This window comes from Fusarium phalaenopsidis, assembly GCF_050370095.1.
Source record: "Fusarium phalaenopsidis strain FUZ10S chromosome Unknown contig_32316, whole genome shotgun sequence".
NCBI lineage: Eukaryota > Fungi > Ascomycota > Sordariomycetes > Hypocreales > Nectriaceae > Fusarium > Fusarium phalaenopsidis.
The window spans coordinates 2,595,977-2,611,491 of NW_028145399.1; the positions used below are offsets into that span (position 1 = coordinate 2,595,977).

General features: G+C 39.0%; 2 protein-coding genes across 2 annotated transcripts; one reads left to right on the forward strand and one right to left on the reverse strand.

The window, feature by feature from the left end:
* Positions 1–826: 826 nt before the first annotated feature.
* On the reverse strand, positions 827–2,027 carry LRP88_12410 (uncharacterized protein; the record flags this gene model as incomplete). The annotated part of the gene is made up of 4 exons (XM_083248804.1): positions 827–1,402; positions 1,451–1,555; positions 1,608–1,799; positions 1,851–2,027. The coding sequence occupies 4 exons, from the start codon at positions 2,025–2,027 to the stop codon at positions 827–829; spliced, it is 1,050 nt and encodes a 349-aa protein (XP_083096234.1).
* Positions 2,028–14,137: 12,110 nt separating this feature from the next.
* Positions 14,138–14,692, forward strand: LRP88_12411 (uncharacterized protein; the record flags this gene model as incomplete). The annotated part of the gene is made up of 1 exon (XM_083248805.1): positions 14,138–14,692. One exon carries the CDS (start codon positions 14,138–14,140, stop codon positions 14,690–14,692), a length of 555 nt encoding a protein of 184 aa, XP_083096235.1.
* Between the last annotated feature and the right edge of the window lie 823 nt (positions 14,693–15,515).

Here is a 15,515-nt window from a genome sequence, read left to right on the forward strand (position 1 = left end):
CATGGCCGACAAGATGCTTTGGCGTAAGGGCAAGAGCCAAGCATGCACGGCCGTTAGGTAGTCGTGGACAGTGACGTACGGCTTGTCTGATGCCTCAACCACCAAGGATGGCGCTTTTGGCGGCAGATCCTCCCCACAGCAGCGCAGCAGCCTGTCGTACATCCACCCATCTTCTGCGATGGCCTCCTCAAAAACGCAGTCTTCGTCATCAGGATCAGCGTGTCTGTGCTCGTCCTTCCAACTGGCCTGCCAATGGTCAAAGGGACTCCTGGCTTTGACCGTGATAGAGGATACGCCGGCCGTAGTCATCGGCTCTTGGAAGACGGGGTGCCAGGTTGTACCAGCCAGAGTTTGTTGAAAATATGGCTGGTGGGGCCCTTGACCGGTCAGAAAGAGTTGGTTGAAGGAAGGCAATGGAGTCGGTGTTATGGTAACGGATCGTGAAGTCGAAAATGGAAGGGTTGCGACAAGTGCAATATAGCGATTTATAACTCAAAGAATTGTTATGACTTCTACCATAGGCTAATTTAAGTGGGGAGGAGATGTACCTTTTATTTGCGCCATTTTAATTACGTCAATCCCCCTATCGTGACTGAGTTAGAGGTTTCCAACAGTTGATAAGATGCTTTGCACCCTCCTAAATATAATAAAGGAAATCAAGCCCATATGCCTTAACTTTTATTTGAAACCTGGTATCACCCCGTTTTGATGCAATCTAATTAATATCCAGAGCTGACCCCAAGTCTTACCTCGAAGGCCGATACCCCGTTCCCTCACCCGTCTGCAAGAACGTCGTTGCCTGCCCTGTGTTACATGTCGACAAAGGCTAGCTCCCTGAGTTTACAGAGTCAGGCAGCTCAGCTACTGGTTCTGCGAGTTTCTGCCCAGGCAGTTCAGCTGACGCGACAAGTTCCTCCTTTGGTGGCCGAGGCGGAGGGCTAGTACGGGGACTCTGACCAGCGCTGCTGGCTACTGGGCTCATCGGCTTGTACACCCAGAAACCCGGGACCGCACCATTCGGCGAGCCGACCTCAGCTTCAACAACAGGTGGTGCTTCGTTAGGGTAGCTAGGCATGGCGTTGTTGCCGATGTTTTTGCGATATGCCTTGTCGAAGCCACCACGTCTGCTACAGAGGTAGATCACTCCGGTTGCAAGAATGAGGACAGCCGCGCCACCAATCGCAATGCCAGCAACTGCGCCGCCGCTGAGACCGTTCTCATCATCGGGTTGGTAAGAGAAGCCGCCGGTTGCGTCTGGGGTTGTAGATGTGGTCGATTCGGGACTTGCAGATGTAGTTGAGGTCGTGAAGCCTTGTTCCTTTGGGAAAGGTTCGCCGGGCGTTAGCTGGTAATCCACACCATTTGCCTTTTTAAGCCAGTCGTCCAGGGTCTCATTTTTCGACTACACGTGTTGTCAGCAGGGTGTATGAGAATTTACAGTCAGGCTTACGGGATTGACAACACCCATCATATGGTACTTGACACAAGACCCAGGAGCACCGCAGTAATAGAAGATCGGTTCCGTATTGTTGACTCTCACACGGAATCGGGGAGCCTTGTGGTGTCAGTGCTGCTGGCTCGGGGTATTAAGCCTCTCAGCCACTCACATCGTTGGTGATAGCCTTAACGGGCTGGGGACCACTTGAGAAGCCTGTCCTATCCGTATCAACGTACTCGTATGGGATGCATGGATAGCCAAAGTCTCCTCGAATTACCCAGTGCGCATCGGGATAGAACCGATATTCGAGGATATCTCCGACATCCGCTTCAATGTCGTTGGGAGTAAACTTGTGTCCAGCCTATACCACAGGTTAGTGTAGGCCAAGACCTTGATGTGCGAGTCAACTAACTGCTCCAACGTTAATAGTGTGTGTTGTAACTCCCGTTCCAGTAGCAGTATCGGTCGTCGCTTCCTCCAATGTCGATGAGGGGGCCTCAGTCGTCTCCGGTACCACAGTCTCAGTAGTCTTCTGAGCCCAAGATCCCACGAGGATGGAAGATAGTGCCAGATAGTGCTTCGGCAACATGGTCACAGGCTCTCGCACTCCGCACACAACACAATTTTCGTAAAGAAGCGGCACTCGTTTAAGAAGAAGAAGTCAAAGAGGCGAAAGAACCGGAGCGGAGGAAAATATGCGAGAGGTGAGTTACTGATTAATGATTATGACAAACCGCGGGGAGCCGGGGATGTGAAGAGAGGGAAGCTTCGAAGATGACAGTTACCGAGCACACCCTAACGCTTCGGGGCTGAGAACAAATCACAGCAGGGACTGGTTGGGAGGTACTTGCGTACATAATGGGAACTAAGACCTGTGTACAGTGTGGGCAGTGCGGTGCTGGAGATGCTTGCGGCCAGACGGGGGAAATGCACCTTCAATGACAGCCCGTCAAGCGACCGCTGACGGCATGCAGCAAGCTTCTGCTGGCAACAAAAAAGTTTAAACGTGGTCTCGCCCGCTCGCTTCCCTCACTGGGAAGCATCGAAACCTTTGGGAGGGTGGATAAGCGTTAAGGAAAGCCATCAGAGATGAAGGACGAGTGACATTTAGAATCGAAGAGCTACGACTCTGGTCCAATGTGGCCATGAAATGTCTCTAAACAAGAGGCTTGGAGGCGTGTTCTGACCCCAAGAACCAAAGAGCCACAATGACACTCAGTTTTAAAAAGAGTTTTAATGGGCATTCTTACCGGGGAGATGAACCGGAAATATGACAACCCCAACCCCAAGCAGTACTTCTTGAACCTTCATGAGACCTTGATTTACTGAATTAATATTCGCTATTTTATATCAGAGTGAGGAAACGAATATCACTAAAATCCACAGAAAGAGATGATGGCGTGTCGGATGTCGGCGTCTAGATGCAGAGGTGATTAAGGAGAAACTCTACCAGAGCTGTTCTAGATGGAAACGTGTAGTTTTTTTAATCGTACACGGCAGTAGACAGGTCTATGATCCTTGAAGTAGAAAGAAAGGTGAGACATGTGCCTAATCCTAAGTTGGCACGCCACATTGACAGCTACTAGCGCAGGTCTGGGAGTTTATGCACCTTCGGAACTTCCCTGATAGCCACCGTACTCTATGAACTGTTGTTTATGCAAAATAGTAAGTATTACGTCACTTTGTATCATTCTAAGTCGCGAATGAATTCTTAATCTCCCTGCGCTGAATTTTAGTGAGTGTGTTCGCTCATCTATCTTGCTGACTGGTAATTAACCCACGAAATGGTGGATTGAACCATGGCGGCGTCGGCATTTGTCCCCAGCGCAGAGGTCGTGTCGATCTGGTCGACGCTTCTTTCCGGGCTTGTTCCGCGTGACATAATGGCTGTGGTGGCTGAGACTCAGATTAGCGGGACCCTTTCTCGCAGTAGAAGAGATTAGTAGTATGGTGTTAGCGTTTAGGATGTCTGCTTTTATGCCTCTGCTATCTTAAAATGGTAAATAGGGGCCTTAAAGGGATAAGTCTACTAGGAGAGATATATAAGAAATAAATATTAATTATTATAAGATTTAAATAATATTTAATAAAAATTAAAACTTAATAACATATATGTATAGCTTGTGTGACAAACAAGCATGCGTGATAGCATACTATATTATTAAAATCTTACTTACCCTAGATAGATTAACTTTTTTTATAAAATAGCTATATACTTAAAAAGAGCATTTATATAAACCTAATTTCTTAAAGAATCTTAATATAATTTTTTTATTTTTTTAAAAAAAGCCTTTTATAGAAAAATAGCTAACGTATATGATAAGCGAGTGGGACAGACAAGTGAGCGGGACAGCTAGACTGTGCACTAAAACTAGGATTTTTAAACTTTAATAAAAACTTTAATAAAATAGCTAGAAACTTATAAAGAGTATTTCTAGCTATTTAACTCATAAATAAAGTATATCTAATTTTTATAGATTTTTAAAAAATCTCCTTTATAGAGAAATAGCTATTTATACAGTGCGAATATACTTTTTCTAAACTACCCTATAGGGTATTTTTCTAATAATCTATAAAAATCAGGATTAATAATATATTATATAATTAAGCTAACTTCTAATTTTTAGCTTTCCTTAGCTTAATATGAATTTTCTAGAATTATTTAAAAATCCTAGTTTTAGTATATAATCTAGCTGTCCCGCTCGCTTGTCTGTCCCACTCGCTTATCATATACGTTAAGTATATAATATAAATATGCTTTTTTATATACTACCTTATAAGAAGTCTTATAAGATTTTTTTAAAAAATATATAAAATAATAGCTTATATAATAAATCTAATATTAAAATTCTATTTATTTTAAATTATATCTCAAATTTTAATAGCTTTTTTAATTTCTTTTTTTAAGGTAAAAATACCTTTATTACGCATACTTATTTATTATGCAAGCTATATATATATATTATATATTAATTAATAATATATATATATAGCGAGTATACTACTTAAATTTTTACCTTAAAAGATAATTTTAAATAAATTTTAAAAAATTTAAATTATACTTAAATTACCTAACATACATATATAGCGAGCCAGACAGCAAGCGAACCAGACAAAAAATCCCTTAACTTATATTATCTCTATTTAATTAATTAATTCTTAACCACCCAGCATATCATAGTCTAATAAAGAGGCTAGAATCCTTCTTGCACTTTAAGCCTATTAAAATATACTAAAACTAAGTCTTAGAGGTGCCGCAAAGCTCTACTAAGTCAAGCATTCAATACTATTTAACTGATATAATAGCATCCAAGCCCGAGTTAATACTATTTCTAATTCACGCCGACTATCTGATCTAGAGGAACAGATCCTTATTTACTTTATTCTCGACCTAGATTCACGAGGATTTCCCCCCTGGCTTTATGGTATAAAGGAAATAGCTAATCAATTACTTACCGACCGCGACGCGCTACTAATTAGCGCGCATTAGGCTTTAAACTTCGTTAGGCGATACTTAGACCTTAAGACGCGTTTTTTTTAGAAGTATAACTACTAAAGAGCTAAGTGCAAAGATCTAATTATTATCTATAATTAGTTTATACTTATAGTAAATATAATCGCGAAGTATAGCATCTAATTAGATAATTTCTATAATATTAATAAGACTAGCTTTATAATAGGCATAATTTAGAGCGAAATAGTTATCATAGGCATAGATAGGCGTAGAAAGCCAAAATCAGTGCAGCCCAGAAACCGGGAATAGATTATAGTCATTCAGGCGATCAATACAGATGGCCAAGCGATCGCGCCGTTTATCATCAGTGCCGGCCAATATTACCTCGCTAACTAGTACCGGGATAGTAACCTCCCGGGCGATTGGGCTATTATAATAACCTAAAATAGCTAGACTGATAATAAGACCGGTCTTAAGTGGCTTAAGCACTTTGACCGGTGTATAGCTAAGCAATTAAATAGTCGCTATTATCTTCTAATCTTTAATAGTTTAACTGTGGAGGAACAACAACACAACACACAGACCACCCACAGCCAATTGAGGCTGCGAGGGCTGCTTAATAAGCAGTTGAAAAAGAGGTAAATTAGAAGGTAAAGATGAAAAGGATGGCTAGCTAAGAGCTGCGGCGGAAGATGCCTCTTTTGATCAAGTGGTCACGTGTTCAAGCACGTGACTAACAGGCTCGCCCGAGCCCCAATTCAATAGCTATAAAAGTCACTACTTAATTAAATTTAAGAGATATTATAAGGAGAAGAAAATTATTAGGCTTTATATGCCACCTTATTTATCTTATATACTTTAGCCCCTTAATATTAAGTGCTTTAGCGTGCTTAAGAACGCTTATAGCTAAGAAATAAAGCATCTAATTAGATATTTTATAACTTATATTTTAAAGACTAAGTTCTTTCTAGCCTTCTATGCTGCATTTTAGGCCACTATAATAGAAAAGAATATTAAGTTAGCCTTTAGAGGAGCTAGGCTTATTCCTCTTAACCCGGAAAGTATAATCTTAAAGCTTAATATATAGCTATAGACTTTAACGCCGCCTAAGGAGGTAGCTAAACCATTGACCCCTTAGGTCTTAAAGACCTTAAAGACCATGCTTAAGGCTTAATCTTAGTTAGATTACCTTAAGAGATAAGTTATAAGGCATAAAAGTAGCTCCCTAGAGTTAATTTTAGAAGTTATATAATCTTCTTCTAAGGGAATAAAGATAATTATATATAAGGTTGCCTTACTTAAGGCTAAGGTTAAAGAACTTAAATAGGCAAATAAGATACTAAGCTAGCGCTAAAGGGCAAAAAGGACCTAATTATAAAAAAAGGGGTAATAATAATAAAAGAAGGAAGGTAAGTAATTAATTAGATAGATATAAATGCATAGGTAGTGGCAGAATTATTAAGAAGTAGTAATTAAGGGAGGTTAGCGCGACTAGGGGTTTAGCATTATAGTATCTATAATAAGCCTAGTTATAATATAAGAATATATTAGGTAGTAATTAAGATATCTAAGGAAGAGTATAGTAAGTAATTTTAATTTATTAAATAGTTTATTATGTTTTTATAGTAATTTCTATCTTAAAGGTTAAAAAAAGTATCTAATTTACTTGCTATTTAGCTTGTTATATATATATATTAGATTTAAAAGGTTAGGTTTATTATATAATATATATAATAAGTAAGTAAAATAAATAAGTAAGTAAAATAAAAATCCCTTAATTAATATTATCTCTATTTAATTAATTAATTCTTAACTACCTAGTATATTATAGTTAAATAAAGAAGTTAATATCCTTCTTACTCTTTATATCACGACCTAGATAACTCGCACTTATGTAATAAAAGTTAACCCACCGCATAAACTAATTACTAGAGGATCATAACAAATTATACTAAGACACTATGATCTATCTATAATCCGAGGCAGGATCACGACGGATCACGACCTATGGCCTATAATTTATTATGATCTATCTATAATAACCTTAGTATATAGACACGCTTACTTATAACTTTCTTATATACTAATTACCTTAGCTATTAATATAACTTAGTTATACTTAATACCTTTAAGTATATTATTAGATATAACTTATAACCTATTACTTAGACTATACCTAATACTCTCTGCTAATATAAACCTAGTATAACTAATTTATCTCTTAAGAAATATATAATTATCACATATTAATAGCTCTTATTTAGTAATATATTATATACTCTAAGCAATACTATTACTATAGCACCTAACACTGGATCTCCTTCTACCCCTCGCAGTAAGCTGCCTATTACCCCCCAACAGGGATAGCCCACGACCAAACCAGAGGAACCTAATATCCCGATAGATACTAATAATAATAGCGAAGAACATATCATCCCGGCCTCACACGAGGATAAGGTCCATAAGCTTAGAAATAAGTATAACCACCTAAGCACCTAGTATAATAACCTCCTAGATAGAGCATATAATAACGCTAGGATCACTTAGGAATAATTAGCTAGCATAGAGGCATTAATAAATAATATATAAGAACGATTCCGCTAAGCTATAAAATAGCAATAATAGTAATACTAGTAAATAATTAATAAATAATAAAACCGGATTAACTGACTTACTATGCTCTAAGCTTAGCAAAATGACCTAGTATAATAGTAGGTTTATAATCTTAGTAACTTAATATTTAAGCATACCGCCGCTAGTATTACCTATAAAAATATTAGCGAGATTATTAAACCTAGGGACTTAGAACTATTTAATAGGCAGGCTACTTATATTAAGATATTCCTTATATCCCTTAGAGTATATTAATAGTACTTTCTTACTAGGATAGCTAATACTAAAAGCAAGGTCTTATATACTAGTAAATACCTTATAGGTAATATACTTATATAATTTAAACCTAAGCTATATAACTTTCTTAGAAATAAACCTACTAAGGAAATATAACTCCTTTTTACTAAATATAAAAACTTTAAAGAAATAATTAAATAAAACTTTAAGATTATTAATAAAAAATAATAAGTTATATAAAAACTTAAGAACTTATAATAAATAAAGGCTACCTTAACCTATATAGCTAAGTTTATATAAATTACCTTATTTCTTAATTAAGAAATAAATACTCTCTAGATTACTTTTTATAAAAGACTTAAGGATAAGATTAAGAATAAACTCTATAAAATAAAAAAACCTAATAACCTCTAAGACTATATTAATATAACTATTAAGATTAATAACTAATAATTTAAATAATATATAGAGAAATCTAATAAAAGGCAGATTTAAAGTAATAAGAATAATATTAATTAATCTTAAAGGTAAGAAGAAACTAAGGATAATACCTCTTATAAAACCTATATAGGACTTATAAAACTTAGAGCAGCTTAAAAAAATAATAAAGATATTAAATATTATTATTACTATAAAAAAGGATATAAGGCTAATAAATACTAAAAGAAGTAATAAGATATAAAGAAAGGGCGCTATTAACTAAAGCTATAATAACCCCTCATAGAAGGTAAGAAATAAATAAGATCCACTTAGGCAAATATTAAACCCTAGATAGCTATTTATACTATTAAAACACTTAAAATAGCTTAATAAGGATATAATAAAACTAGTATTTAACTAAATAAGCTAGATATACTATATAGCTAAGTATATCTCTTAAAAAAATAAGTAAAAGGCAATTATATAATTAATAATATCATAAAGGAATAACTCTATAAACTAATTAAACCCTAAAAGAATAACTACTCGCATATTATAGAACATATAGGATAAAAACTACTCTTAGAGCCTAATAAGGGAGGATAATAACTAAGTAACTTAATGCCATAGCATACTATTGCTATAACTAGACGCGCTAAACCTAAAACTAAAAAACCTATAATACCCCCTTTAGTATAATAACCCTTAAATAAATAAACTAACTTCTAAGAAGCTATTATAAAAGGATTTAATTATAAAAAATAAATTATAAGATATAAAAAAAAGAAATAACTTCTAGTACCTACTATAGTTTACTAAAAGGACTATTAATAAGATAACCCTACGCGGTATAACTATACCTTATGCCCTTAATACTAAGTTAAGATATTATAAGAATATAATAAAATCTATAAATAATAAAAAATAAACTAATATAATAGACTATTACGCGATAATTAGATTACTAAAACTAGTAGTAGTAATATTAATTAAACTAAGTTTAAGCATAAGGCTTAAAAACTATAAAGAGAACTATGCTAAGAGCACTTTAGGAAGCCCTAGAAGAATAATAAAAAATTATAAGAAGAAAAAGATTACCCCTAACTATATAATAAAAATAATAATAAGTACTAAAATAACCTAAGGGAAAGATATATTTAGATTATATAAGAATATATAAAAATATTAAATAAGTAAGAAATCTATATTTAAGCCTATTACTAGGAATTAGCTAAAAACCCCTAATATCTAAAAATATCTTTTAATCTATAAGATAATATAAAAATATACTTAATATACTAAAAGTATATTAATATCTCTTAGATATTATATTAATATTATTAATATAAAACCTATTAAGAGGAAAAATAAAAATAAAATTACTTTTTTATCTTATTATTATATTAATTAAATAATAAACCTTATCTATAATATAAAATAAAAGGGTATAAAATAATATATTAATATAACATACATAATAAGCTTATATCCCAGACAAGTATATATCCTAAAAATCCCTTAATCTCTCTCTCTTCTATTTAATCAATTAATTCTTAACCACTAAACATATCTGAATTCAATAGCGAGGGTAATATACTTCTTGCCCTTCAAGCGCTTCAAAATAACCCAAAATTACGCATCCGACGCGCTACATCAATCTATAATATCTGCCCTAAAAAGCTAGGTCGCCGCCAGAAAGGCATACAATCTCGACGTAATTAGATTCCTAAATCATATAAACTATCTAATCTAGAGGAATAAATCATTATTCAGTTCATTCTCGACCTAGATTCGCGAGGATTTCCCCCGCGACTACATGGTATTAAAGAAATAGCTAACTGATTGCTCGCCGACCGCGACGCGCTACCCGTTAGCAAGCGCTAGGCTTCTAACTTCATTAAGCGGCACCTAGACCTTAAGACGCGTTTTTTTCGGAAATATAACTACTAGAGAGCTAAGTATAAAAATCCAGCTATTATCTATGACTAGTTTATGCTTATAGCAAACATAATCGCAAAGTATAGCATCTAATTAGAAAATATCTATAACTTTAACGAGACTAGCTTTATAATAGGCATAATTCAAAGCGGAATAGTCGTCATAGGCACAGATAGGCATAGAAAGCCAAAATTAGTGCAGCCTAGAAACCGGGAATGGATTACAGTTATCCAAGCGATCAATGCAGAAGGCTAGGCGATCCCGCCGTTTATCATCGGTGCGGGCCAATATCACCTCGCTAACTGGTACCGAGAAAGCAACCTCCCGGGCGATTAGGCTATTGCGACGACCCAAAATGGCTGGATAGATAACGAGACTAGTCTAGAGTGGCTAAAGCACTTTGACCGGTATACAACCAATCGATCAATTGGTTCCTATCGTCTCTTAATCCTCGATGGCCATGAAAGTCATCATTCTATCGATTTTGAGAGATATTACCAGGATAACAACATCATCACGCTCTATATGCCGCCTCATTCATCTCATCTACTTCAGCCCCTTGACGTCGGGTGCTTCAGCGTGCTCAAGAGCGCTTACGGTCAAGAAATAGAGCATCTAATCAGATGCTCTATAACCCACGTTTCAAAGACCGAGTTCTTTCTGGCCTTCCACGCCGCATTTCAGGCCACCATGACGGAAAAAAGTATTAAGTTAGCCTTCAGAGGAGCTAGGCTTATTCCTCTTGACCCGGAAAGTGTGGTCTCGAAGCTTGATATGCAGCTACGGACTCCAACGCCTGCCGAGGAGGTGGCTGAACCCTATCATCTATTAAAACCGTCGGTTGAGCTACCGACAGTTTTTTTGTATGGGAGATTTTTTTTACGCTAGCAGACCATGGGGCAGCCGACAGTTTTTTTCTCGACTAGCCGACGTTTTCTAGAAAAGAGGGTTCCTATAGGGCTAAGGCTCCGCAAAAGAGATATATATAACTTTAAGCTATAAGGATTTTAGAAATAAAGTCCTTTTTCTTATATCTTATTTCTTAATTTTTCTAGAATTATTTAAAGATAAAAAAGAGAAATTTTAATAGGGTAGTCAATGCAACTAGCGCTACGCTAAAATTTCCCAACCACCGCCACAACTTAGCTATCTAGCCACACTAACCACCTCGCTAGCCATAATTAAGATAATTCCTTAGCCAATAAGCTTTAACCTCTATATTCTTTCTTTTTTTTACCTCTTTATAAAGACTTTAACTCTTCCTAGCTATTTACTTCTAATTTCTATCTCTATCTATATCTTAGTTATCTAAAAGTATTATTTATTTATATCTTAGTTATCTATAAGTCTTATAATTATGGATTATTTTACTTATATCCCGGCTTTTTCCCTTCTAATTTACAAGACTTATAAAACCATAGTTCTTTTTAACTAAATTCAACAACACCTCCGCCAACAGCCTCATCAGCTTTCCCTCCAAGAGATCAAGCCTACCCTAGAGCAAGCTACTAAGCTTGATCTTCTTCAGGGCCAGAAGGACCTTATAAGGCTACCTAAGCCTATTCCTCCAGGCCCTCCTATCTCACAACTTGGAGAGCCTATGCAACAGGGCTTCCGCTGCACCTTTGAGCCTAGCTGCTTCTATATTGGCTCCCAGCTACGCCGAATTAGAGAGCACTTACGGGTCTTTCACAAGGTCCAGCAGAAGGGTCAAGACGGCCGGCCTTCCAAGGCAGCAGCCTCGCAGCCTTCTATAGCTACTGAAAGCTATTGGCGAGCCGGCGTAGCCTATCAGCAACTCTTCAAGCAAGGGCCTCGCAGTGAATACTTTGAGGTCTTGCTAGAAGGTAATAGCTCTGAAGCTCTCTCTCTTCTAGAAGCCAAGGCTGCCTTTGAGGCCCAAGCCCTAGCTATCAGAAGCAAGGAGGCCGAGGCTATAGAGCAGCTAAATGACTTTACTGCTCCTAACCCTTGGCTTCGAAGGCTAGGATCAGCAAGGCACTTAGCTGACTTTAGTGGGGAAAAGGATTTCCTAAGAGAGCTGCTTTCTCTTGACCTTACCCTAACTAAAGAATCTCTAAAAGAGACCTCTGAGCTAGATTGCTTTTTTATCTTACAGGCTTTTGAGGAGCTTATTCAAGAAGCTATAGGCCTTATAGCTTCTAATAAGATTCCTCTAAATGCTCTCTTTGAGGTTAACCGGCAAGATGCCTCGCAGCCAGCAAAGAAGCCCTTTAGCTATAGGTATAAGAAGGCTACGCAAGACCGCTATGCCATAGTAGCAAAGCAGCTTCTAGTCTATACCTTCCGCTGCCTTAACCTTGAGCCCGCAGAGAGGCCACCTTTCAAAGCAAGCCAGCAGCAGCTAGCTAGCTATAAGGCTCTATCTGATAACCTTGATGACCTAGAAGAGGCCTGGCTCTCAGCTAAAGGCAACTTCTCTAGCCATAAGGTTATAGGGCTTTATAAGGGGGTAAAAGAAAGGACCTTGGCGCTTTTCATCTCGATCCTAGATCATCAGACTAAGGATAGTAAATTTGATAGCGTCATGGTCTCCTTTCTTACTATGCTTAGTATATCCCCTGATGGCTCTTGGCTAGGCTTTAAGACCTTTACCCCTTTTCTCTCTGCCTTAGTATCTATTTCTAGGCTACTTATCCTGCGGGAAGTAGCTAGAAAAAGAGATAAGGCTATCCAGCAGCATACCGAGCTTGGAAGCTCTCTTCTAGAAGCTCGAGAGGCAAGCCCTGGTTATTTTGAGCTAGTGCAACAGCTCGTAACTAGGTGCATGCTAAATAGCCCGGCTGGGGCTGACACGACCCCTATGCAGTTTATCCTTCGGCTGCGTAGCTATGGCATAGCTGCCAAGGCCAATACGGCCCAGCCCGGCTATATCAGCTGGGAAGGGGAGACTATCCTCTATAGAGGCAACCGGCTTAGCCTCCCTAGCCTGCAGCATATACTGCAAGCTGCCCTAGACGAAGCCCGGCTTCTTCTCTTCCAGGGGCTTCTTATGCAAGAGAGCTATACCTTGGAGGATAGCCAGCCAGCCCTAGTGCCTTCTATCCCCTGGGATTCTATCCAGGATAACCCTACTGATAATTCAGTAGGCTATTCCTTTTTAGATAGCCTCTATGAGGTAGCTAGGGGAGGCACTAAGAGCTAGCTTTTTTCCTTTCTCTGGGAAGACCCTATTCTCAAGGCCCGCTAGTTTAGAAGCTCTAGTAGCTCTTCTATAACCCCAGAAGCTAGGGCTATGTCTTCTTATAGCCAAAGCATTGAGAAGCTGCTTAAGCTGCTAGCCTTCTTGATCCACTTGAGCAGCGGTCTTCCGGCTAGGTCAAATGAGCTCTTGACTCTTCGGCACCGCAATACCGCCGCAGGGGGCATCCGCAATATCTTCCTAGACCAAGGGCTAGTTATGCTAGTTACTGGTATTCACAAGGGCTTTTCTAGGTCAGAGAGACTCAAGGTTATTCACCGCTTTCTTCCTCAGGAGGTTAGCACCCTTTTAGTCTATTATCTCTGGCTTATCTTGCCCTTCTGGGAAGCTATGCAGGCCAACTTTGACCGTAGCTCTCAGGGCTCTTTTCCCCCTTTCTCTGGAAGACCTCTGGCCTAGATGGCGATAAGGGTTCTAGCAAGAAGGTAGAGGCCCTAGGGATAACCCCCAGCTGCAGCAGCTGCAGGCCGAGCTAGGGTTCTATAGCCCTAGAAACTCTCCCTTTGGGGCCCTGAGAGGCAGCCAGGCTGATAGCCCTAGGCTGCATATAGGGCTTGCAGCAGGCTCTTGGAATTCGGCTAGGCTTAGCCGGGTCCTTAAGCGCTGGGGCAAGCTAGCCGGCATCGAGTCTCTTACTATCAGTAGCTGGCGGCATATAGCTATCGCCCTAGGCCGCCGCTATATCCGCGATGCAGCTATTACTAGCCAGGGGCTATATAGCGAAGTCGACCACGGAGATAGCGAAAGCAGCTCTGATGAAGAGGGCCCTGGAGAAAGAGATACTATTCTCCATAGGCAGACCGGCCATGGCAGCATGACTTCCAACCTCGTCTACGGCCGGCAGCTTACAGAAGCCCACTTTGAGACCTATCAGCGCAGGCAAAGCTTCCGGCTTCTTAGTGAAGAGTGGCACTTCTTGCTTGGTTTCCCCTCTGCCCCTGGCTTCTCAAGGGCAACTATCCCCTCGGGCTCAAAGAGAGGCCTAGCCGCCGTTGACCTTGAGCATTTCCAGCAGCTTCAAGCAGCCCGCTGGAAGCAGCTGCGCAAGGTTGACCTTGACCTCGAGCTGCAGAGGCTGCTCGGCCCCAACGCGACCTTCCGGCAGGGCCAGAAGCCGATTCTAGAGGCCATTATGGGTAATAGGAATCCAATCCTAGCCATCATGCCCACTAGCGGCGGCAAGAGCCTTTTATTTCAGTTGCCGGCTGCTAGCTGCCCAGATGGCATAACTATGGTAGTTGTGCCGCTGGTCTCGCTGCTAGGCAACCTCCTAGACCGCTGCCAAGCTATGGATATCCCCGCTGCTCAGTGGCAGGCTGATAGGGCACCGAGGGGGGCTTCCATTATCTTTGTGACGCCCGAGGGTTAGGGTTATGGTTGGGGTTAGTATTAACTATCTAAGCTATTTTGCCCGGAGGGTTTCTTCTAGCTAAAGATATAGCTTATAGACTAAAGAGAGGAGATTTTTCTAAGATATAAAGAGATAAGAAAAAGGAGAAATAAGAGTATAAAAGAGATATAAGAGATATAGCTAAGAAAGAGGGGGATAGCTAAGAAAGAGAGAAATAGCTAAGAAAGAGAGATATAGCTAATATAAAAAGGCAAAGAGATAAAATATAAGAAATAAGAGATAAAGAATAAGAGGTAAGAGATAAGAAATAAGAGATAAAGAAAAAGAGATAAGAGGTAAAGAGTAAAGAGGAGCTTTAAGAAGCCCTAGAAGTATTCCAGATTGACTTAGCTAAGTTGCTAGAGGGATCTCGGGCTATGGAAGCTGCTGAGGTTGCCCTAGTCCTCGTCAAAGCAAGGCTAATAGAGGAGTCTAGCTGGTTAGCTGCGAAGGGGCCGATAAGGTTCTGGAGCTTCTGATAGGCTTTAGCTGTCTCTAGGTCCATAAGGCCACCTGCGGAAAAGATAAGAGGCTGAAAGAAAGCCCCTGAGGGACTTGTATTTTCTGCGTTTTTCATCGGCAGCCTCTTTCAAGGTGCTATAAGGGTCATCTTTGGCTAAGAAGTAAAAGAGTTAAAGAATTAAGTTTTTGAGATAAATGATAGTTATATAATTTTAGGGTTATTCTAGAAGGTTATAACCTAACCCAGACCCAATGTATGACCCTAACCCTGACCCAATATGTGACCCTAACCATGACTCTAACCTCTATAGAAAGCTCTAGAATCTCTATAGAAGCCCGA